This window comes from Gigantopelta aegis, chromosome 6 (assembly GCF_016097555.1).
Source record: "Gigantopelta aegis isolate Gae_Host chromosome 6, Gae_host_genome, whole genome shotgun sequence".
Lineage (NCBI taxonomy): Eukaryota > Metazoa > Mollusca > Gastropoda > Neomphalida > Peltospiridae > Gigantopelta > Gigantopelta aegis.
In genome coordinates, this window is record NC_054704.1 from 12,457,953 (window position 1) to 12,484,053 (window position 26,101).

General features: G+C 35.1%; 1 protein-coding gene across 1 annotated transcript in view; it reads left to right on the forward strand.

The window, feature by feature from the left end:
* Positions 1-25,553, forward strand: part of LOC121374376 (serine/threonine-protein kinase Nek1-like) — a 53,391-nt gene extending 27,838 nt beyond the window's left edge. The window contains exons 28-42 of the mRNA XM_041501477.1: positions 458-556; positions 1,597-1,648; positions 2,850-3,012; positions 5,139-5,279; positions 6,836-7,042; positions 8,033-8,563; positions 11,962-12,088; positions 12,386-12,452; positions 13,321-13,434; positions 13,726-14,045; positions 19,134-19,294; positions 20,829-21,047; positions 22,430-22,569; positions 24,051-24,183; positions 25,485-25,553. Of these exons, the coding sequence (XP_041357411.1) occupies positions 458-556; positions 1,597-1,648; positions 2,850-3,012; positions 5,139-5,279; positions 6,836-7,042; positions 8,033-8,563; positions 11,962-12,088; positions 12,386-12,452; positions 13,321-13,434; positions 13,726-14,045; positions 19,134-19,294; positions 20,829-21,047; positions 22,430-22,569; positions 24,051-24,183; positions 25,485-25,495 (2,485 nt within the window). The 3' untranslated portion in view covers positions 25,496-25,553. The remainder of the gene's footprint in view (positions 1-457; positions 557-1,596; positions 1,649-2,849; positions 3,013-5,138; positions 5,280-6,835; positions 7,043-8,032; positions 8,564-11,961; positions 12,089-12,385; positions 12,453-13,320; positions 13,435-13,725; positions 14,046-19,133; positions 19,295-20,828; positions 21,048-22,429; positions 22,570-24,050; positions 24,184-25,484) is intronic.
* The last annotated feature ends 548 nt before the right edge of the window (positions 25,554-26,101 follow it).

Consider the following 26,101-nt stretch of genomic DNA (forward strand, 5'->3'; position numbering starts at 1 on the left):
CACTAACAAATACTTTATTTACATAATTATGTATTTTTTGCAAAATAAAGTGCCTTCTGTTTGATACATTAGTAGGCCTATTAACCCCCTTTTCAATGTCTTTAACAGAAAAAATCTGTTCTTTTAATGCATGAATGCATGCAACAAACATACATGCAAATGTGTTTCCCTATGTACTATATGTATGTATACACAAAAACAGGCACATACATACGTGTTGCCATTAAGATTGTCAGTGTATTACTAATGATAATCAATCTTCGCCAGGAAAGGCAAATAATCACTGTTGCTCCCCTCCACACCTGCCTGGAAAGTTTTAAAAGAGCAGCAAATTGATCACCTTGCAATTTGAAACTTCATGTGATTGCTTGCCTGGCATAATTTAAAGAGATTGATTTCCAGCTTGCCTTGATTTTGCTCATGGCAAAGACTGGTAATTGTTTGGTCACTGTTTCAGACCAGAGACACCTCGACAGGTTGTCATGAAGCCTGCACCCGCTGTGCCCATCACAGGAGCATTACACGCCATCGGAGCCGGAGGAGGAAAAGAAGAAAAGTAACAAGTTTATTTCATGTGTTTTTTGTTGTTGTTGTTGTTTTTATAAACATTGATCCCAGCACAGCCTGAGCATGTCATGTTTATTTGAAATATTACATCCAGTTTGAAACTGTGTGACAACTGTAGTGTATTACATACAGTGAAAAATCACAGTTACATTACATGTATTGAAAAATCACATCTATTACATGTAGTGAGAAAATACAGTTATGTTTCATGCAGTGAGAAACCAGTTAGATTGCAGAATTCACAGTTACATTACAAACAATGAGAAATCAGTTTCATTACAAACAATGAGAAATCAGTTACATTACAAACAATGAGAAATCAGTTACATTACAAACAATGAGAATTCATAGTTACATTACAAACAATGAGAAATCAGTTACATTACAAACAATGAGAAATCAGTTACATTACAAACAATGAGAATTCACAATTACATTACAAACAATGAGAAATCGGTTACATTACAAACAATGAGAAATCAGTTACATTACAAACAATGAGAAATCAGTTTCAACATGTCAATATAGAGCATGAAATGCTCACTAGCCTAGGTTATTTGCTTTACTTTAAACCAAATAACCACATTGGGAACCAGTCAAATGGTTTGTGAATGCTGTCCTTAATTTAAGTGAAAAGTATGCTGAGTTTTAACCTAGATGATTGAATAATTCACAATTGGTCTTTGCAATAGAAAATTAGATTTACTGACTGAAAACATATTGGCAAGACAATTGAAATTTTGACACCTTATTAAATTTAATTCATTCTGTTGATAAAAATCACTAAAGGATTGTACTGAAATAACCTTTTATAAAACGTTCAACACTAAAAAGACAGCCACTTAATGCAAAATTATTAACCTATGCGACATTCTTTTCTATATATAGTTGATTATAGTCAGTGCCGACATGGTCATAGTCACTAGTTACAAAGAATTGTGTACCCAGTAACATGATATGCTACAACAATGAGTGATATTTTCTCAGTGCACTCACTTCTTATTAATGTTTCTGGTTTTTATTTTGCAGAAGTCCATTGCAACAAAAGAAGAATGAAATTCTGAAAAAGTTAAATGAAAAAGTAGGTTTTTCTATAGATTGTTTTTCTTCATTTCTAACATCCATGGTTATCAGTATTTGAAAACTTGTTTTTTAAAAATTGAATGTGAAAACCACTTTTGTATGCATGTGTGTGTGTGCAGGAAATAGAAGAAGTTAAATTCTCACACTATCCCATATATATATATATATACTCTTCAAAAAAAGTAGGGGAACCTACTTATAATATTAATGTTACTATCAACTATTAGACTGAACATACGTTTTGACTACATCCTAGTAAAGAAGGTTCAGGTCTGTTTATCAACACACCGAAACACATTCCACAGTTTGCATGTGCATCACGCAGTTGCCCCGTACGTGTGTGGGGTGTCATTCTCGATGTTGACAATTTTCAGGAAGGTCGGTTAATCACTGTGGAACATTATATCTGTTGATCATACAGTTGTTATTGTTTTGTTTTTAGTAATTTTTATTGTTTGAAATTGTTTCAAATTTCACTTCTGACTTCTGACTATAATACTGATCTACCAGTTGTAATGTTTGCCCAATTAATTCACTATTATCATATAACCATTCCCCACAGCTAATATACCTTACAATTTTGGCAATTGTAAATTCTTATTAGAGTTCCGCTACTTTTTTTGAAGAGTATATATATAGTTTGTGATACACTGTAACAGTTATAACTAAATTAAGTTTCATTTTGTTATGATTATGTCATGTGTTCAAGTTACTGTAAACAAAATGCTTTGTAATATGTAATATCAGCAACATATCAGTTTCACACAATTGAGCCACTGAGTTTTTTCCATCAGACCGAAATTTGATTTCCTGTTCAAGTAAACGTGCATATAAGAGAAACCTGTCTGACCTCTTGGTTTCTTCTCACATACACAAGACAATTCGCAGATTTTTCATACTTTTAGTGGCTGATTAAGCAATATTCTGTTGTCATTGATGATGAATAAATCAGTGTGCTCTAGTGGTATCATTAAACAGAACAAAATTTAATGTTTTTGCATGAATTCACATTGCTTCTTCTTTCCTTCCTTGTTAGCAGTCTGATGCAACAGACAATTGTTAATTGAAAGGAATAGCATATGTGACAACAGTGGGGGTTTTCTCACACAGTTTAGACAAGCAGCACATTTATTAAACTGCAGATTGAAGAGTTTTCTTGTGTGATTAAATCAAACTGTTTCTCTCTTTCCCTTGAACAGCCCCCCGGTGCTAGAGGCAAGTGGGGGTCTCCAGCAAGTCCCTTGGCACTGACTGATGAAGATGAGGACGAAACACCAGTGTCTGCCAGACCCAAGTGGGGTGAAGCTGGAGGTCAGAACCTGGCTGAACTACCCTTGGAAGCAACTGCTTCACAGATGGAAGGTAAGTACAGCAGGGAGTCAGAACCTGGCGGAACTACCCTTGGAAGCAACTGCTTCACAGATGGAAGGTAAGTAAAGAAGGGGGTCAGAACCTAGCTGAACTACCCTTGGAAGCAACTGCTTCACAGATGGAAGGTAAGAACAGCAGGGAGTCGGAACCTGGCGGAACTACTCTTGGAAGCAACTGCTTCACAGATGGAAGGTAAGTACAGCAGGGTGTCAGAACTGCTTCACAGATGGAAGGTAAGTACAGCAGGGTGTCAGAACCTGGCGGAACTACTCTTGGAAGCAACTGCTTCACAGATGGAAGGTAAGTAAAGCAGGGTGTCAGAACCTGGCTGAACTACTCTTGACAGCAACAGCTTCACAGATGGAAGGTAAGTACAGCAGGGTGTCAGAACCTGGCAGAACTACTCTTGGAAGCAACTGCTTCACAGATGGAAGGTAAGTACAGCAGGGTGTCAGAACTGCTTCACAGATGGAAGGTAAGTAAAGCAGGGTGTCAGAACCTGGCTGAACTACTCTTGACAGCAACAGCTTCACAGATGGAAGGTAAGTAAAGCAGGGTGTCAGAACCTGGCTGAACTACTCTTGACAGCAATTGCTTCACAGATGGAAGGTAAGTACAGCAGGGTGTCAGAACCTGGCTGAACTACTCTTGACAGCAACAGCTTCACAGATGGAAGGTAAGTACAGCAGGGTGTCAGAACCTGGCTGAACTACTCTTGACAGCAACAGCTTCACAGATGGAAGGTAAGTAAAGCAGGGTGTCAGAACCTGGCTGAACTACTCTTGACAGCAACAGCTTCACAGATGGAAGGTAAGTACAGCAGGGTGTCAGAACCTGGCTGAACTACTCTTGACAGCAACAGCTTCACAGATGGAAGGTAAGTACAGCAGGGTGTCAGAACCTGGCTGAACTACTCTTGAAAGCAATTGCTTCACAGATGGAAGGTCAGTAAAGCAGGGGATCAGAACCATGGGTGAAGAAAAGCCCTTTTTTCCCCGGTCTGGAAGCCAATCTCAATCTCTGAGACCAGTATTATTATTTTAAAAACGTATGTTTACCAGTCCCACTTCTGTCATTCTTGTCGGTCTGAAGCATATGTCCGTTTTTATTATTGGAAAAAATCTTACTTTTTGGCTGTGCATCTGCACATGTTTATTTGTCTACATCAATAAACTGATATACATTTTGATTCTCAGGACTTGAACCGGTCCCAAATTTAATAAAAAGCGGTCACTTGCATGACCCACTCCACTAGGCTAGACATTCGTTCAAAGCTGCCAAGTTAGTCACAAGATTAAACAGTCGTTAACAATAAGACCATTCTTGGTGAGAAAGCTATCAAGGCATTACACTTCAAATGACAATTAAAATAAAGGACCCAGAGTTTGCAACTGGTTACAATCATTGTCCTGTTTCAATGGAAGTTTGGTTGCAATTAACACCTGTGTGCAGAGCCCTGTAAGATGAACACTGCTTTAAAATAACATAAAATGTACTGAAATAATCTGTAAATGTATTTATTATGGATTGTTCAATGTAGTGTATCTAATAATTATAAAGGTCTTGAAAATTATAAATGGTTTCAACCTTTTTTTGTTGTTGTTATGAGCACCGGTTGCTACTTGAGCTACTAGAGATCAGGTGATTGGTCATCCAATCAGCGACGTCGTTAGTAATCGTTTATTTAAACATGTGCTAGCAATATCAAGCTGTCAAAAGCCCGAATGGTGTCATACCTGCTCCTTGAGTGTTTTGTACAATAAATTGAATTGAAATTACTGAATACTCTTACTTTATATACATATATGGTTAAAATTCATAACTTATATTAATTTTTATTTATTTATTCCATTGGGCTAAATGTACACAATTGGATTTTTTGTTTTCTTTGTAATGTGATCAAACGATTTTTTCTTTTCTTCATGTTTTGATGTTTTTCCATTCATGATTCAAAATAAAAACATACAAACGGCGAGAGTCCACCGTGATAATCATTTCTTTGACACTATTTGACAAATATCACCTTTTAAGTAGGTGCAATATATGTATATGTATACATATTATTTATTTAAAAACAAATTTATTCCTTTTTTAAATTTAGTTTGATTAATTTTCAGTAACCAGTGCAAGAGACCAGGTTATTAAAGGGGGAGCGACTCCACGGAACCAGTGGGGGAAACCTGGTGGAACAGTTCTCAATGTTCTTGAAGGTCTGCCTATCTGTGAGGAAACTGTCAACATGGATACCAATGTTTCAGGTACATGTCTGTACTTCATTATTTAAGAATTGACCGCAATTATTTTTTGGTTCATGCAAGTATGAACCGAAAAAATTATGTATGACTCCGCGTATTGTTATAAAAAAGTGTGCACATCGTTTTTTCGTTTCATACTTGCATGAACCAAAAAATAATTGCGGTCAAATCTTAAAATTAAATTTATATGCATACTTTAACAATACATAACTGAATTTATTTTGTTTAGCTTTAAATACGCCTGTAGTATTGTTTGTGTAAAGTTCATTGATACTTATGTCGCGTAAGAATGCAAACGTTCATTCACTATTATTTGAATCAGGTGATGTTTTGTGACGTCATTTCCTCTAGCTGCTGTGCATTTTTACGGATCAGTTAGTTAAATTGGAAGGAATGGTCCTATTCGTGTTTAGTTTATATTTTATGAAAGTGAATAAAGGGAACGTGGCTATCATTTATGCTGTTGGTGGACCCGTTTAATTTTAGCCAACAGCTGTAGAACATCGCTTACAAGTAAGTTACAGGCGTGAAGTTTCCTACATGATTTCTTTGGCCACCGACAAAGTCTCATTTCATGATTAGTGAAGGTTTTTTTGTTTTGTTTTAAATCGATGCGTATAGATCTACATGTCTACTCTGCCATAGCATTTTCCATTAATTTATTGTATACATTTTTTTATTGCTTTTGTAGCTTTCACGTGTGTTTTCTTCAAAATATCTAAATATGGTTGCCTGAATAATCCGGCTTGTTGCACAAAAGTAGTGCAAGTCAGTGGGGGGGGGGGGGGGGGGGTAGTAGGCGTGGCTTAATTTTTTTCCAGTTCATAGAGATATGAACGAAAAAAGGTAAGCATCTCTAGAACAATCAGATTGCTGTAAAGTGTATGGACGCAAAACATTTTTTAATTATAAGAAGTATAACATGAAAACGTATTGTACAACATCTATACTTCATTGTTTATAACTAAATTGTGATTGGTTTAAACGATCACTCACTAAGTTAAATCAGTTCTTTTTTCTTTAAACTGCCCCAACTCAGTTGTTTTCCAGAGATAATGTTGTGTTTTACCGAAACAGTTGGAATGTAAAATATGAATGTTACTTCACCTTTTTCATACAGATCTACATTAAGTTTTGTAATGGACTCATTTCTCATGAACTATAAGTCCTAGTTGTACCTGTGGATACGTATGTTTAAATAATTAATTAATATATAATTTTAAACTGAATAATCATGATTTTGTGTCACAAATAAAGTATAGAATGAAAATCAGTTTAATGGTGACACTAGTTGGATTCTGTCCGACACCCGGTCCCTGGCTATGCCAAAGACTGGGCAGGGATGGACGTGCCTGAACCTCTTGGATTATAGGCATGTTAATAAAGTTAAAAAGTAAAGTAAAGTAAATTTGGATTAAAATATATCAAGTTTACTTTTAAAAGTTATAGAATTTTTATTGCATAAACAAGAATGTAAACTAAAGAATGTAAAATGTTTATGGTACTAGTGTGATTACAATTAGTGAACAAAAAATACAAAAAATACACTTCATTTACAGGTGGATCTAATGAAGATAAAAAATCCCCAACCCCTATTCCTGCTGGTTCTGTTCCAGGGGTAGGGGAGACGATCACTATCTCCAAAACACCTGTCAGTAAGGGAACCATTGTAATTAAAGGGGCAGACCAGACTGAAGATGTATCAAAAACAGAAGACAAGTCAAAAACAGATGACAAGTCAAAAACAGATGATACAAAGATGGAAGGTAGGTCTCATGCCTCTGTTTTGCATGCAAACATACACAGAAATGTGTGTTTTAGAAGTTATCAGATGCACATAGACTTATCACTTAGAAGTGGATTGCATTTTCCTGAATAATGTATAAGCTATTGTTATTATTTTATTTTATAAACTTGATTTTAGAAAACATGGTTTGATTTAAACATAAAATGTGTATTATTATTAGTCCCCTACCGGTCTAACCGGAGGGGACTATAGGTTTCATCATCGTCCTTCTGTCTGTCCGTCCGTCTATCTGTCTGCCTGTCGATCTGTCTGTCGATCTGTCTGTCCCACATATAGTTTTCCAGATGGGTTTTTTTTTCACAAAACCTTGAGATATTCATCTGAAATTTTTGTGTATAGCTTTATCATGTACTGTTACAGATCAAGTTTGACTTTTATGGTGATTTTCCCACTTTTCACAGAAGTATGGCACTTGAATTTAGGAGATAAGAAAAACATTAGTTCGGTAGGGGACATGTATTGCTTTAGCAGTACTCTCATAATGCTTGTTTTATTAATAAATAAATAACATTTGGTTATAAATAAAATGCAGACATGTATACATTGTGTTTCAGTATTTATGTGTGAAGTGTCATTCTAAACTTGAAAATAGCAAGAATATTTAAATTACTATAATTATAATTGAAGTTTATTTTCGTAAATTTAATTTAGTATCACATGAACACTGCTTATTTTTTGCATTCTTGTAACTTTGCAGCAATACTTTCAGTGGCATGTAATATGAGCACTGTCTCTTTTTTTCCGTCTTTTAAAAAAAAAAAGGTTTTGTTAGTGGTGTATTTATGTCACTTGTGTGGTAGTAATATATTTCCTCTTTGTGTGGTTTGATCTGTCATTTCATTCACTCCTCTGCTATGTTTTTCCTGCCTACCAAACTGTTTTTATACTGAATTTGTTTCTCCTTCATTATCCTGTAGTCCATTTGTGTTTATTTGCTTCCTTGCTTTAGTTGCCACCATGGATGTATCTTCAAATGCAGCACTTCCTGTAGATTCACAGATACTGAAAGGAACATTTGTGATTAGTGAAGCAAAACAATTTATAGCTAATCATAAACCTGAAATGATAGCAGAATGTTGTGAAGATACGTTCTTTACTGAATCTGAAGACATTAATGAGTCTGATGTATCGGAACTAAATCAGATCCATTTAGAAGAAATGAATGAAGATAGCAAAGATCCAGAAAAGCCAGAATTACATCAGAATATGACAGATGTGAATCAACTAACTGAGAAACCAGACAAAACACAGAAGGACCAAGCCATGGATGAAAGTAATGACGTTCAGACAGAGTCTGCATATGTAGTGCCTTTGAAGTATTTGATGGCGGACCAAGAACAAACTATGCAAACAAACATCACAGACGAGAGTTCGCCGGAAAAAGATGTGCAGATTGTAACTGTTCAGGCCAAGAAACCTGCCATTCTGTTTCCGAAACCAGTCTTACTTCCTAAGCCTGACTTACCAGAGGAGTATTTTGGTTAGAATCTGTTACACACAGTCAAACTTTGTTATCTTGATCTTGAGAATCAAGGATATTTCATGACATTGTTCTATGACGTATTTTTCTCCTGCCTCTGTTATGCTTATGTTAAATGACTGATATTTTAACATCAACTGAGCCTTTATAGGCCAAATTCAAAAGCTCTTTTAAGGGTTTATACATTACTAAGATCGAACCAATCAGATCAGCTAACTAATAACATCTACCGCAGTGCGACATTTACATTTGACCGAAACATTCCAAATTCTGAGCCAAATCATCTCAAGGAAATTCTGCACACCATTTTATTTTATTCCAAATTCTGCTCGTCTGGTCCTCGGATCAGGCTGCTTATGTTCCCTTTCACTTGCTGGGTTTAATTGTGCGAACCGGCTTTATTCCCCGCTTTATTCCCTCCACAACTTTCCTCTTGTCTTCTCTGCCAGAACTTGCGCCACAAGACAGACGTGCACTACAACAGCTTGCACTGAACTTGTACGTTAAATTATTTCCACCAAGTCTTAAGTCAGTCCTCTCAATATCACAGTAACAAAGTATGACTGTATTTTGCCTGTTGGATTGATATTTTGATATATTGAACTGGATGTTGCTCTTAAGCTGTTTAGAGTCTCAACTTAAGCTCATGGTTAGTCTAGATTCCAGAATCATTCCAAGAGAGTGCAGATTAGACGTACACTCAGATTGTAAACATGTTAAAATGCCTGGTTAAAATAAGGGAGAGAAAAAAAAAAATTAACTATTGTCTAAGATACAACTAATCCATTATGGAGAATGTTACAGGCTTTTCTATTCAGGGTGTTCAAGCACATCTATTAAGAACTGTGTTTAAACAGAGTAACCCAGCTAGAATAATAGATGCCATTTTTAATGTAAGATATGCAACAAATTATCATACGCTGAAACAAAAGAATTTACTTGTGCTATCCATTCTTTTACAAACCTGAAACAAGTTTAATATATTTGATGTTTGACTTATTTTATTCTTTATTTGAATTAATTATGAAGGTGTTTTAAACATAGCGTCCAAAATATGTTAACAATGTGTCTGTTTTTGTTGTGTTATAGTAGTAGTGCTACTGCTTTTCATGTTCTATTTGTTGTGTCCACACTTCCACTTTCATATTCTCACTGCAATTTCTTTCAGTAATGCTGTGACATTAATAGGTCTAAATAGTAATGAAGCATAAGAATATATAACGATGTATTTTTGGGATATTTTTTATTGTTTTTGTACTTTTTCAAGGTGTTTTCCAAATTATTAGTTCAAAGAAAGTATCTACCATGTTTTCTTTTGGTTGATTTAGCATTATAGGAAAACCGTTTGGATAAATTATTTTTAATATAAGGGCAAAAACGCCGACATTGTTAACTTTAAAAAAAATATGATTCGACAGCATTTCTCTCGAATGCATTGACATAATGATTTATTTTTTCACGGTGATTTTACAGAAAAATTACAGACAATTCAGAAGATCTGTTGTTATCATAGGTACAATAAATATTTTCGAAGTTCTGACCCGTCAAATGTCATTTTTTGATGTCGCCAACAAAATGTTCAAATTTTGATGTGTTACTCCTACACGTGACACAATATATCAACTTTGACTGCACTAAATTGAAGCGTGGTATACCTGCTTTGCTTTGGCTATTTACATTTGTCTTCAACAATAAATGAATTTAAAAATAAAAGTATTTTCTGCATGTTGCCAGGACTTAATTTATTAATCACCTTTAAAATATTTATTAACCCTGCACTATGCATGTTTAAATGCAATATTATTAAATTTTGCCAAGTATATTCAAAAACATTCGGTATGATCTAAGCAAATTTCAAACCCAGGAATTGATTTTTAGAAAACAAAATATGTTACGCTATTTTGACCTATTTATAGAATAGAAAGACAAATGCAGATGTTTGTTATAAATATAACTGCTAGGCGGTCATCTCCAAACCAATGCAAAATAGAGTGCGGTCTGTAAACAATTATCTGAGTTATGTGAGAATATAGTTGTGTGCACAGAATCTGTTACACCAAAATCTGTTATGCAAAAAGCGTTACTATTTGTAAAAATCACTTAAATAATGAGAAGAAGGCCGTTAAAAGGAACATAGCAATGGTACCAATCTATGCCAGTATTCACAGACATTCCAAAAGCAGATGAGTGCAATTTTCTTTGTTTCGGTCCCAAAAATTCAATTTATTCATAAATGCCACATTTAAATCGACTGGAACAAGTCAAATTGAATAACAATAAACATTTTAAAAATTACCTTTTGTTAATAGTTGCTATTTAAATATTATTATTGTAATTATCACGTAAATTTATTGAAATTATTTTGAGAATTAATTTACAATTGGAAACAAAATACCTTACTTTCTACATCTGTATTTGTTTTATATACTTTTGTTTTATAACAAGGACACATCAATGAGGCTGCATGAGAAACAATTGATCACTAGATCAGTTTTAGTACGTGTGTAAACACCCAGAACCTGATTTCGCCAAGACAATGTTGATATTTATGAAATAAAATATGATCTTTATTTCTATAATGTTAGAACCAAACATGTATACCTTATTAAATATGTGTAAAAGTAGCTTTTGATACTATGTTTATTTTGCTGTGAGTTTTTAAATTCTAGCAAACACATGTATGTAATTGTTTTTAAGGTACAGTAATAAACAAAATACGTTACGCAACCAATTCTTTGAAAAAGTGTCTGCAGATGAGATGAAAATATAAACTTGAAAACAACCAAAAACAAAACACAAACAATTATGAATAATAATAACATTATTTTATTCAACTTGTTGAATATCCCAATGTAAAAACGTCAAATGTGATTAAAATATCATATTCTTGCTAAATATATTGGAAAACTGAACCTGTGATCATACATTACCAAACAATGGACATTTTATTAAAAGTAACATATTTTGCTCTAAAAAATAACCGGTTCACTAAAATAACCATAATTGTTGTTGGTATATATACTTGGTATCTCACAATGTTTGATAAAGGACCTTCAGTGTATACACAACTAAATGAACATAATTTGGAATAATTTCTGAGAAGTACATTTTTCAAAATTTCTCTTGTCAAAACTTAACAATGTTGGCATTTTTGTCCATAAGCATCTTTAATACTAATTATTAGTACCAGTATGCATACATGTAGTTAATGGAATGTCTGTTTAAAGTTAAAATATTTCTGCTTTGAATATCTTTTAGCATGTTTTATTAAAACTATTTACACTAAAATGAAATTAATTATAAATATTTTATTTAGCAATTTTTAACTACCTTAAAAATAGATATACACATGTATTTAGTTTATTGTAAAAGCTGTTTTTCTGAATATTTACATGTAGTGAGGGGTCCAGAAATTGTGAGAAGTGAGGGAGCTGGCAGCTTGTTTGATAAAGTTCAACTTGAGGAGGACGAAGATGAAGATATGAAATCTGAAAAAGAAACAAACGTTGAACAGTTAAACAAAAGGTAAAAATCAGAACTGAACAAACTGCTACTAATTTGTACTGGTTTACAATATGGTCGTCTTTAAACTAGAATAATCACTGTTAGGGAATTAAATTTGTCTTCAGATCATATACTAAATAAATACATCCTGTTTTACAAATTAGTTCATAGGGTGTTATTTATTTTCAAATTATTAAAGCCATGATTGCATTTTGATTTGCTTACCCTTATATTATAATTTCAAAGGTATGATGGTATTCAAAAACATTTTTATATCAAGTTGTGGAATATACAGTTTTTTCTCCCTTCTTTTTACAGTGTTGAAGTAGAAAAGTTTGTTTGTCAAGCTATTACTACAGGAAAGTTTGATCTGAAAGATATTCAGGTATGTTTGATAATGGACAATATGTGGAATATTTTAAAGTAACTTACTTTTATTTCTCTAATTGTGAATTTGTGCGGAGAATAAAATGTATTCATGTCATATTCATATGATACTCTACATAAAGATTGACTACAAATGTTCTAAAAATGCTACATGAACAGTAAACTACATTAACTAGATGTGCTGTTCTCTGTCTGAGAAAGTGTCCATAAAAGATCCCTTGCTGCTAATTTATAAGATTAGAAAGTGTGCAAGCTGCATGCTTCTTCTAAAACTAACTTTATTACAAGCCCAGTCAGTCATGCTGCATTCCCAATACAGTGTGCTTGAATATAAGTGAAATATAAGCTTGAAAACAAATGATTGGCAACAGCATAAGTTTATGACTAACAAAATAATGCCTTTATTATAGGTGCAGACACTAGTTTTAACACATGAAAATGGACGTTAACTTTGGTTGATCTACAAACCTGTAACACATCTGGATTAAGTTCTAACAGAGTGAACAAGAGTCTGTTCAGTTGAAATGGGGACAATAGACTAGAGCTCTTCTCTATAACTGTTACTTCTCAGAGGTACATGCATTTTTAGAATAATGAAAAATGCATTTCGTATTATTACAAGCACCAGGATGACTAGAAACACTTCTGATGTATGGAAATGGATAATCTAAACAATAAAATCTAAGTAATGTCTGATATCAATTATCAACAACAGCTGTAATAGTGAACAATTATGCCTTGATGTTTAAAACTAGGGTCTGTCACTTTTAACTCATTTTGGTTCACCTGAAAGTAATACTGAATTTATCTTTCTTTACTAAATATTTCAGTAATGTATGTTGATTTTTTTATAATTTCACATTTAGTTGATGAGAACAGCCTCTGAACCAGATCTGTCCAGGATGAATGAATCTGAAATTAAGAAGCCTTTTGCAAATCTACTGTCCAGGCACATAAGTTTGGATGAGATGAACGATGAAGTAAGTTCATGTAGACTATCATTGCCTGTTATCAGGTCGTAGATAAAATAAACCTTTTATTTGAGTATGCATTTATTTATTTTCTTCATATTTTACATAAAATATTCAAAGATTTCAAGTATTATATAAGTTGTCCTCTTTCCCATGGAGGCATATAATGGTCACACTGAGATGGACAGATGAATGGATGAATAGACGGATAGATGGAACTAAGACACTTTTCATAAGGATAAGAATAAATGAGGTACATTATTTGGAGCATACATGTATGTTTTTTGTTTTATTTTATAGGCAGTTGAAACGTCTAACCAAGATGATGAACTGTCATTGTCACCAAGGTCAAACCCATCTCCAAGGTCAGTTTCATCTACAAAGTTGGACACACAACCAGAGCCCAATGATTCACCAAGGTCAAATACATCACCTAATTCTGGGGTCTCCCCAAGATCCGATACATCTTCGAAGTCAACTGAATTGTCAAAATCAGTTGAATTGTCAAAATCAACTGAATTGTCAAAATCACCTGAATTGTCAAAATCAGCTGCATTGTCAAAACAGAAAGAGAAGGAAGGCATATCTAGCAATGATAGCAATCACAACAACTCAGAACAGTAAGTTAATGATAGAATTGGTAAAGAATTTAGGCAAACCCAATCATGAAACAATATCATTGTCCTTTTATTAAGATGGTATAATTAACACAAGCAATTTTTTAACACTTATTAGTTGTATGAGACTACGAATATGAAATAGTGAAGGAACATGATTATGATACAGGGTTTTGTTTTTAAAGGTCAAAGCAGAAAATTCAGTTAAAATAGATATTAAAATAGAGAAAAAAGAAGTAAAAGTGACATCCGGGATGTCACATAAGATGATGTCATTTTATATTGGTAGTTTGTATTATTAAGCATTATCATTCTAAAACCAAAAAATAATTCAAAACAAAATATGATTTTGTTTGTTTCATTAATGAAAAGATCTGTTTCAAATTTAATAAAAGGATTGTCTGTTATTTTGTTTTAGGTTCATCTAGGCATGAAAAAAAAAGTATGGCAAACTTTGCTGTGAATAGCTTCGCAGATTTACACAAGCTTTTTTGTTGTTGTTCACACCCCTATAAACCTAAAAGAAATAAGAGACAGTCCTTAATTGTCCATCTGGTATGCAATAAATACACCTTGAAATGAGATAAAGAACTTTGCTAACCGATGTCAATAGTTGCTGGTATCTGACTTAAACTCAGGAATTCTATAGATAACCAGTGCTCTAATTATACATCACATGTTTCTTATATACTGACTACTCTTCTGTTTTTTCAACCGGTCCTAGAACTTAAGCCTGGTGGTACTGGGTTTGGTTCTCAGTACCGGCTCAAACCCAGAGCGAGTTTAATGACTTACTGGGTATCTGTAAGGCTGCCACTAAACTGACTTCTTTCTCACTAACAACTAACCATTGTGCTGGTAGCAGGCGCTCAAACCACACCCAACTCCAAGTGAAATCACGGATATACCAGTGGATCCCCCTCTCACCATTGTTGTATTTATATATCAAGTAGACAGGGATCGAATTTTAAGCTCAGCTTATCAGTTAAAAGCTTCCTAGATAACCATTCACACAGATTTGCCAGTAATACTAAAGAAAGCCAGGGGAAAATTAGCATCTATTGTTTATAAGATGACACAAGAAAAACACATATTGATGAGAATCCGTGTAATGGATACAACAGTTGTTCTAGAAATACGATGTTAAAGTCATAGTAAATTCCTTTATAATTTAGAAAACACAGCATATTGCAGTAAGAATAAATATGAGAAATTTATTAAGAAATGGAAACTTTGGAATCATATTTTTCAGCAGACCCAAACATGATGGGCTTTCGTTTTAAATCTGAACTAGGTAAAAACAGAAAATGATTTGGTGTGTTGACATTTTTTATAAACAAGAAAAAATAATAACATTAAAAACTGAAAAGAAAATATTTTATATATAGTAACCTTTTGTATAACAAGTTTAGTTTATTGTGAAAAATTAAGTGTTTGTGGATGGTGGTGTGTATTGGCTTATATCTTTCCTACTGTGCATTGTATAAGTGTTTGTGGGTGGTGGTGTGTATTGGCTTATATCTTTCATACTGTGCATTGTATTAGTGTTTGTGGGTGGTGGTGTGTATTGGCTTATGTCTTTCATACTGTGCATTGTATAAGTGTTTGTGGGTGGTGGTGTGTATTGGCTTATGTCTTTCCTACTGTGCATTGTATTAGTGTTTGTGGGTGGTGGTGTGTATTGGCTTATATCTTTCATACTGTGCATTGTATAAGTGTTTGTGGGTGGTGGTGTGTATTGGCTTATATCTTTCCTACTGTGCATTGTATTAGTGTTTGTGGGTGGTGGTGTGTATTGGCTTATATCTTTCCTACTGTGCATTGTATTAGTGTTTGTGGGTGGTGGTGTGTATTGGCTTATATCTTTCCTACTGTGCATTGTATAAGTGTTTGTGGGTGGTGGTGTGTATTGGCTTATGTCTTTCCTACTGTGCATTGTATAAGTGTTTGTGGGTGGTGGTGTGTATTGGCTTATGTCTTTCCTACTGTGCATTGTATTAGTGTTTGTGGGTGGTGGTGTGTATTGGCTTATATCTTTCATACTGTGCATTGTATAAGTGTTTGTGGGTGGTGGTGTGTATTGGCTTATATCTTTCATACTGTGCATTGTATAAGTGTTTGTGGGTGGTGGTGTGTATTGGCTTATATCTTTCATACTGTGCATTGTATAAGTGTTTGTGGGTGGTGGTGTGTATTGGCTTATATCTTTCATACTGTGCATTGTATAAGTGTTTGTGGGTGGTGGTGTGTATTGGCTTATATCTTTCCTACTGTGCATTGTGTTTGTGGGTGGTGGTGTGTATTGGCTTATATCTTTCCTACTGTGCATTGTATAAGTGTTTGTGGGTGGTGGTGTGTATTGGCTTATATCTTTCCTACTGTGCATTGTATAAGTGTTTGTGGGTGGTGGTGTGTATTGGCTTATATCTTTCCTACTGTGCATTGTATAAGTGTTTGTGGGTGGTGGTGTGTATTGGCTTATATATTTCCTACTGTGCATTGTATAAGTGTTTGTGGGTGGTGGTGTGTATTGGCTTATATCTTTCATACTGTGCATTGTATTAGTGTTTGTGGGTGGTGGTGTGTATTGGCTTATATCTTTCATACTGTGCATTGTATTAGTGTTTGTGGGTGGTGGTGTGTATTGGCTTATATCTTTCATACTGTGCATTGTATAAGTGTTTGTGGGTGGTGGTGTGTATTGGCTTATATCTTTCATACTGTGCATTGTATAAGTGTTTGTGGGTGGTGGTGTGTATTGGCTTATATCTTTCATACTGTGCATTGTATTAGTGTTTGTGGGTGGTGGTGTGTATTGGCTTATATCTTTCCTACTGTGCATTGTATTAGTGTTTGTGGGTGGTGGTGTGTATTGGCTTATATATGTCCTACTGTGCATTGTATTAGTGTTTGTGGGTGGTGGTGTGTATTGGCTTATATCTTTCCTACTGTGCATTGTATAAGTGTTTGTGGGTGGTGGTGTGTATTGGCTTATATCTTTCCTACTGTGCATTGTATAAGTGTTTGTGGGTGGTGGTGTGTATTGGCTTATATCTTTCCTACTGTGCATTGTATAAGTGTTTGTGGGTGGTGGTGTGTATTGGCTTATATCTTTCCTACTGTGCATTGTATAAGTGTTTGTGGGTGGTGGTGTGTATTGGCTTATATCTTTCCTACTGTGCATTGTATAAGTGTTTGTGGGTGGTGGTGTGTATTGGCTTATATCTTTCCTACTGTGCATTGTATTAGTGTTTGTGGGTGGTGGTGTGTATTGGCTTATATCTTTCCTACTGTGCATTGTATAAGTGTTTGTGGGTGGTGGTGTGTATTGGCTTATATCTTTCCTACTGTGCATTGTATTAGTGTTTGTGGGTGGTGGTGTGTATTGGCTTATATATTTCATACTGTGCATTGTATAAGTGTTTGTGGGTGGTGGTGTGTATTGGCTTATATCTTTCCTACTGTGCATTGTATTAGTGTTTGTGGGTGGTGGTGTGTATTGGCTTATATCTTTCCTACTGTGCATTGTATAAGTGTTTGTGGGTGGTGGTGTGTATTGGCTTATATCTTTCCTACTGTGCATTGTATTAGTGTTTGTGGGTGGTGGTGTGTATTGGCTTATATCTTTCCTACTGTGCATTGTATTAGTGTTTGTGGGTGGTGGTGTGTATTGGCTTATATATTTCCTACTGTGCATTGTATTAGTGTTTGTGGGTGGTGGTGTGTATTGGCTTATATCTTTCCTACTGTGCATTGTATAAGTGTTTGTGGGTGGTGGTGTGTATTGGCTTATATCTTTCCTACTGTGCATTGTATTAGTGTTTGTGGGTGGTGGTGTGTATTGGCTTATATCTTTCCTACTGTGCATTGTATAAGTGTTTGTGGGTGGTGGTGTGTATTGGCTTATATCTTTCCTACTGTGCATTGTATTAGTGTTTGTGGGTGGTGGTGTGTATTGGCTTATATCTTTCCTACTGTGCATTGTATAAGTGTTTGTGGGTGGTGGTGTGTATTGGCTTATATATTTCCTACTGTGCATTGTATTAGTGTTTGTGGGTGGTGGTGTGTATTGGCTTATATCTTTCCTACTGTGCATTGTATTAGTGTTTGTGGGTGGTGGTGTGTATTGGCTTATATCTTTCCTACTGTGCATTGTATAAGTGTTTGTGGGTGGTGGTGTGTATTGGCTTATATCTTTCATACTGTGCATTGTATTAGTGTTTGTGGGTGGTGGTGTGTATTGGCTTATATATTTCCTACTGTGCATTGTATAAGTGTTTGTGGGTGGTGGTGTGTATTGGCTTATATCTTTCCTACTGTGCATTGTATTAGTGTTTGTGGGTGGTGGTGTGTATTGGCCTATATCTTTCCTACTGTGCATTGTATTAGTGTTTGTGGGTGGTGGTGTGTATTGGCCTATATCTTTCCTACTGTGCATTGTATAAGTGTTTGTGGGTGGTGGTGTGTATTGGCTTATAACTTTCATACTGTGCATTGTATTAGTGTTTCTTACACACCCATTGGTGAGAACACCATGCATTATTTATGATAACACATACTTGTTTACACACGTACATGTGTTACCAATTTCAAGTCATACGACTGGCTGCTCCTAGGTGATGTCCAGGTCACCAATGCCAGCACTGTGGAAATTGATTACACTGTGACGTATAGTTAACCTGACAATCATGTGTCTGTGAAGCGTAAGTCAGCTACAAGTTCAGTGGTTGTAAATAACTTTTAGTCGAAAAAGATGTTAACATTTGCTTTAAACCTTTTTTTTTTTTGAGGATATATAAGAATAGAATAATGCATTCGTGTCCGTTAGATACCATTTATCTCGCAACCCGTTTAAAAACGTATCAAACTCACTTTTGCTTGTTTGATACATTTTAAAACAACTCGTTTGTATATTGTGAAAATGGTGGAGAGGGGTGGGGTGGATGCAACCCCCCCCCAAAAAAAAACCCTGTCCTGGACAGAGAGCCCAGATAGCTGAGGTCTTTACCCAGGATAGCATGCTTGAACCTTAATTGGATATAAGCACGGAAATATGTATAAATAAAAAATAAATGTATTTTCAATATTCAGGAATTATACATCAGGAAAGTCGGAGGATAAGATGGAGGAGAATCGTGATGATGACGTGGAGAATGATGAAGAAGAAGAAGATGATGATGATGACCTGATAAATGTTCGAGCAACAATGCAGAGTTTGTTAATAGATGATGATGATGGTGGTGATGACAGTGGTAAATATTAAATCTTTTTGTTCACTAAAAACAACTTGGTTTGCATAAATATATTGTGACTTTCTATATTGAAATATGTTTAGACATAATGCATAACCATTATATGATTGTGTAATTGTTTCATTTTATTAGTAATTTGTTTGAAACACTAATTTTAACAGGAAAGAGTAACATGAAGAAAATACCAAGAGGTAAAATAAATGTTATAACAAATGCATTTCATAAAATTAAAAATTAAAATTAAAGGGACAAACCTTAGTTTTTAAACACTAAGGCATATTGCTTACTATTAGAGCTGTTTTTGATAACTGAAATCATACTGTACTTGGATTTTATTGTTTAGATTATTCATTTCCGTACATTCGAAGTGTTTTTGGTCATCCTGGCATTTTTAATATCACAAAATGCATTTCTCATATTTTTAAAAACGCACGTGTGTCTGAGAAGTAACAGTTATGGAGTCGAGTTTTAGTATATTTTTAGAGGGTATTTCACCATGTCAGAGTCACAGACTTATGTTTCACTCAATTGCAACTTTATACAAATGTCTTACAGGTTTGTAGATTAACTAAACTTAGTGATAATTTTCACGGGTTGAAACTAGGGTATGTCCCTTTAAACAAATGACAGTTAAAATGTTATGTTGTGTCTATATGTAAGAACTTAAACAGTTATGTTGTGTCTATATGTAAGAACTTAAACAGTTATGTTGTGTCTATATGTAAGAACTTAAACAGTTATGTTGTGTCTATATGTAAGAACTTAAACTCTCTGTACACAGTCAGTCATTTACCAGAGACATTTGAAAATTATATATAGGGCTTTAACTAATGTTTTACCCATAACAAATATTAATAGGATGTCAAAAAAGCCTCTTTTAATAATGACATTGTTTAAATAAAAGACTTTAAGAAGAGAAAGAAAGAAAGAAATGTTTTATTTAACAGTGCACTCAACACATTTTAATTACGGTTATATGGCATCAGACATATGGTTAAAGACCACACAGATATTGAGAGAGGAAATCTGCTGTCGCCACTTCATGGGCTACTCTTTCTGATTAGTAGCAAGGGATCTTTTATATGCACCATCCCACAGACAGGATAGCACATACCACGGCCTTTGATATACCAGTCGTGGTGCACTAGCTGTGACGAGAAATAGCCCAATGGGTCCACCAACGGGGATCGATCCCAAACCGACCGCACATCGAGCGAGCGCTGTACCACAGAGCTATGTTCTGCCCCACTTTAGGAAGAGAGGGTGATTGAACTCCCTGTCCAATATGTCTATGATACTGCAATAATTGTCATTACAATGGGTTGTAACACTAACTTTAATTTAATTCCAAAGTGTCTATTTACACAAATGTCATATAAATATAATCTATAGTCCATCCCGTGTTTTTTGTAAATAATTTCAGTTTTTGTTTGGAAGTTTTCCTTTGACTTTCTACTAAACCTTATTGGTGAAAATAGCATATTTTGGGATTGAATTAATTTAATGAGCTCTTCAAATATTCCCTTTCTTTCAGCTTCAGACGAGGCCAACATGGATGTTGCTGCCAGTACTGAAGACAAGTGTAGGACTGATGAGGCTTCACAGGGTGAGGAGAAACAGGAGATGTTGGAACACGGTGAGGGTGTGGGGAATGATGAGCAGAAAGGAGATGACGAAAGTGAGTCAAGGAAGGATTCCGTGTCCGAGTCTGTGGAAAGTGAAGAACCTTTTGCTGATGGAGATGACTTGTTTGGTGAGTACATCACTTGGATGATATGTTTTTTGGTGAGTGCATAATTTGGATGACTTGTTTGGTGAGTACATCACTTGGATGATATGTTGTTTGGTGAGTGCATAACTTGGATGACTTGTTTGGTGAGTACATCACTTGGATGATATGTTGTTTGGTGAGTGCATAACTTGGATGACTTGTTTGGTGAGTACATCACTTGGATGCTATGTTGTTTGGTGAGTGCATAACTTGGATGACTTGTTTGGTGAGTACATCACTTGGATGCTATGTTGTTTGGTGAGTGAATAACTTGGATGACTTGTTTGGTGAGTACATCACTTGGATGATATGTTGTTTGGTGAGTGCATAACTTGGATGACTTGTTTGGTGATTACATGACTTGGATGATTTATTTGGTAATTAAATGACTTGGATGACTTGTTTGAGTGCATAATTTGGATGACTTATTTGGAGAGTATATGACTGATGACTTGTGTGGTGAGTACATGGCATGGATGAATTATTGGCGAGTACATGGTTTGGATGATTTGTTTGGTGAGTACATGACTTGGATAATTTGTTAAGTATACAACTTGGATGACTTGTTTGGTGGGCACATGGCTTATATGACATCTTTAGTGAGTACATGACTTGGATGACTTGTTTAGCAAGTACATGACTTGGATGACTTGTTTGGTGAGTGAGTGTATGACTTGGATGATTTAGGAGATAAGCATATGGATTTTTAGATTTGTGTGTGTTATTGTCTTATTTGATGTCTGCAGATATCATTAACACATCTAAAAATTCCCTACAGTTATGTCCATTGAAAACTGAAGCGGATTTTCCACATTTCGTATTTCTTGAATGAAATACCTGGCTTCAGGCCCAACTGTAGATCCTTGAACAGTTAACTCATAATAGCATCTCCACTTTTTAATGACACCACTAGATTTATAGGTGTTATTGTCTGTTTGATGTCAGCAAAACAATGTTTATTAACCAACCTCATGCTAGGAAACATACTCATCGTCCGTTTACATATGTTTTTATTACAATGCAGTGGAAGAGACACTCGGCTCATATTTCTCTATGTTATCCTATCTGTGTTAAGGTGGAGTTTAACTGTGCTAGACAATTTGTAGTACATTGAGTGTATGCTTGTGTTTACAAAAAAATGGAAGAGAAATTAAGTTTTGAGTCGGTGAACTCACAGAAACCAGTATTGTTTAAAAATTAAGGACCATTAGTAGTGCTAAAGGTACATCCTTTTTATGTTTCATGTAAAACAATTTTTAGTTATGTGTAAGTTAATAATAAAAAACCTGTAACAACTGTTTTTTCCACTTTCTAAAAACTAGTGTGAATGGCTTTAATGATCGCTTAACACATTTTCTTTTCAGATGACAGTGATGCCGAAACTCAGTTTGGAGATGATGATGATGAAGATTATGATCTCTTTAGTCGACTTGAGCAGACGCGGATGGAGCTTGAAGAAGCTCTAGGATTTGAAAAATTCATTGAAGTCTACAAAGCAGTTGAGGTTTGTAATTTAATCAATTCTTTTCTTTTTTATATGTTACTCTTTAAAGTCCACCATTGGCATTTTTCCTTCAGTTGTAACAATTTCGACTATGGTCTACTTCCTGTCATCAAGTTTCAAATTCCAGCCCTACTCTTAACACCCATAATAAAGTGTTTGTATCTTGTGACATTACCTGATTGAGTACCAGTTGCTGGGGGTGGGGTGAGGTTATGCAAGCATTTAAATAACATGGGAAAACAAATTAGGAAACATTAGCAGGTTGTTGAAAAGATTGGGGTTTTATCTAAGAAACAGGAACAGTGTTTAAGTGTCTCCAAAACTAACAATTCGCAAAACATCCAAAGGTGTTTTAACTCTTGTTGCAAGCTACTAAGTTTTAGGGTTATATTTAGCTTCTTTGTTTGTTCACTGCTTCTAGTGGTTTATAGAATTTTTTAGTTCTCTACCAGTCCAACCAGGGGTGGGGGAATGATAGGTTTTGTTTCCTGTATGACTGTCCATACATCCATCTGTCTGTGTGTCGGGGCGGGACGTAGCCCAGTGGAAAGGCACTTGCTCGATGATTGTTCGGTGTGGGATCGATCCCTGTCAGTGGGCCTATTGGGCTGTTTCTCGTTCCAACCAGTGCACCACGACTGGTATATCAAAGGCCTGGTATGTACTACCCTCTCGGTGGGATGGTGTATATAAAAGATCCTTTGCTGCTAATCCAAAAGAGTAGCCCATGAAGTGGCTACTGCGGGTTTCCCCTCTCAATATTTGTGTGGTTCTTAACCATATGTCTGACACCATATAACCGTAAATAAAATGTGTTGAGTGCGTTGTTAAATAAAACATTTCTTTCTTTCTTTCTTTCTGTCTGTCAGTCCCACATACAGTTTTCTGGACTTTATTTTTGCAGTGCCTTATGATATTAAGCTGAAATTTTGAATATAGCTTTACAGTTACAGATCAAAGACTTACATGGTGATCTACCCATTTTTAAAAGAGATATGAAAATGTGTTGGGGCCCAGTAGGGGACACGTATTGCATTAGCAGTACTCTGGGAATGCATGTTATTACAGTGTATTATTATCCATATGGTTCAACATAACTGAGTTAATAATAATCATATGAACCAGATGTAATTTTGGGAAGCGACGTCATAACATTACATTGCTTCTCCAGTCCTAGCTGACTGTGCATTTGAAATATGACATAATTTTGTCGTCTCCTTCTAGTTGTGGCTGAAACATTTTGAGTTGGGTCTTGTTATTCATAAAGAAAACAACATTATTAATATGGATAATAAAGAAATTATTACACTCGAGTGTGAGTCGTACTGATTTTATGAAAATCGTGTCAGGATTCATGTATTACCCTTGCTCTCGCTCGGGCAATACAAAAATCCTGACACTCGTTTCGTAAAATCAGTACGACACACAAGCTCATATAATAATCTCTATTTGTATTTGAGGATTTTGTTTTTCCCTTGCAGGCACTGCAGGAAGACGAAGACGAGAATGTTCAGGAGGGAGCCCGCATTGTCATTGAGATGCTCGGGAAGGAAAAGGAGCATCTGTACCCGAAAATCTTTCAGTTGGTTATAGCGGACACTGCTTTTACTGATGGTAAGCTAGGCAGAGAACATTTTTTTCAGTATTGTATTGCGATTTGCTACACAAATTTCAGAGATCACTAACCAATTCTAAAACATTTAATAGTAGTTGCTACTCAATTTTCAACTGATCACCAACTGTAACTAATCAAAATTTTAAAAACAAAATGTTCCCTGCTAGGTAGCATTTTCATGGTCATAATACAAAAGAGGGATTTGTTTTTAGAAATAACATAGAGAACAAATTGGTTTTGGTAGTTACATTATAAACTTGCTGATGTTATTTATACAATAATAGAGAACTTACGTTTACTGAGAGGTTGGGACATAGCTCAGTGGTAAAGCACTCGCCTGATGCGTGGTTGATCTAGGATCGACCCCCGTCGGTGGGTCCATTGGGTTATTTCTTATCCCAGCCAGTGCACCACGACTGGTATATATCAAAGGCTGTGGTACATGTATGGGATGTATGTGTGGGATGGTGCATATAAAAGATTCCTTGCTACTAATGGAAAAATGTAGCAGGTTTCCTCCCTAAAACTATGTCTAAATTACCAAATGTTTGACATCCAATAGCTGATGATTAATAAATCAATGAGCTCTAGTAATGTCGTTAGCAAAACAAACTTTATACTTTTACTTTTTACTGAATTAAAGTAAACACTGTTTTGATCAAGGTGTGTGTGTGTGGGGGGGGGGGGGGGTGCATGTGTAAAATTTGAGTATTTTATATATAGATATTTGTTTATGATGTGATAATTCTGACAAGTCAAATGTAATCTTTTTATTATTTTCTTTTCTTACACACCCGTTGGTGAGAACACCATGTGTTATTTTTGTTAACACATAGTTGTTTACACACATACATGTGTTAACAATTTCAAGACATCTGACTGAATGCTCCTAGGTGATGACCAGGTCACCAATGCCATACGTCCAATAATAAAAACAATCGTGTCTGTGACGCGTAAGTCAGCTACAAGTGCAACGGCTGTAAATAAATTTTAGTCAAAAAAGATGTTAAAATTTGCTTAAAACCTGGTTTTTGAAGATATGTAAAAATAAAATAATTCATTTATGTCCGTTAGATACCATTTATCTCACAACTCGTTTAAATTTTTTAAAACAACTTGTGAGATAAATGGTATGTTAATGGCCACTCATGTATTATTCTCTATATAGTAGTGAATTTCAATAAGTTTTTTTACCTCACGACATAGACTAGTCAGATTCCTGTTAATATCTTGTAACAATGTCCAATCAAATTCAGTATTTTCACACACTTGCTTTATTTATGACTGTTTTTTATTTCAGACAATGCATGAACAAGAATACCTGCTGCTGAGCTTTGGTGATATGACTGTATTATAACATTTGAAAATCGTAAAGAGTGCAATTATGTCTTGTTTATCACTGCTTGTGCAGGGATGTGTACCGTGTTGTCATAGTTCAACCAGCCGTATGTCACGTGTTTATGTTTTCCATGTTTTGAGCAATTTCTATTAGCCTAAAGAGTTAAAAGTCTGCTATAATTTTGTGTTCCAACCATGTATTGGAAAAGAGATTATAGTTACGAGTTCTCATCCATGTTTTTGAAAATGGACTATAATTATTCCCCTCAGTTTGTTTAGGATTACATATATTTTTGACAATTGAAAAAGTTTGATTTTAGTGCAGGTATTGCTTAGACTTTACTGACCATGTGCCAGTGTGTGAAGAAGGTTCGATGACTGATTCATTGATGTTCACATTGATGACCATGACTAGGTGGTCTAGGAAGAGATCAGCTGGGCTTGTAATATTAAATTCCAATGCCATGCTCCAGAGCAGCGTCAGGGTTAGCGTCAGGGTTAAGGTTAACATTGATGAACATGACTATTATGGTGGTAGGTCAGTAATAGTCTAGGAAGAGATCAGCTGGGCTTGTAATA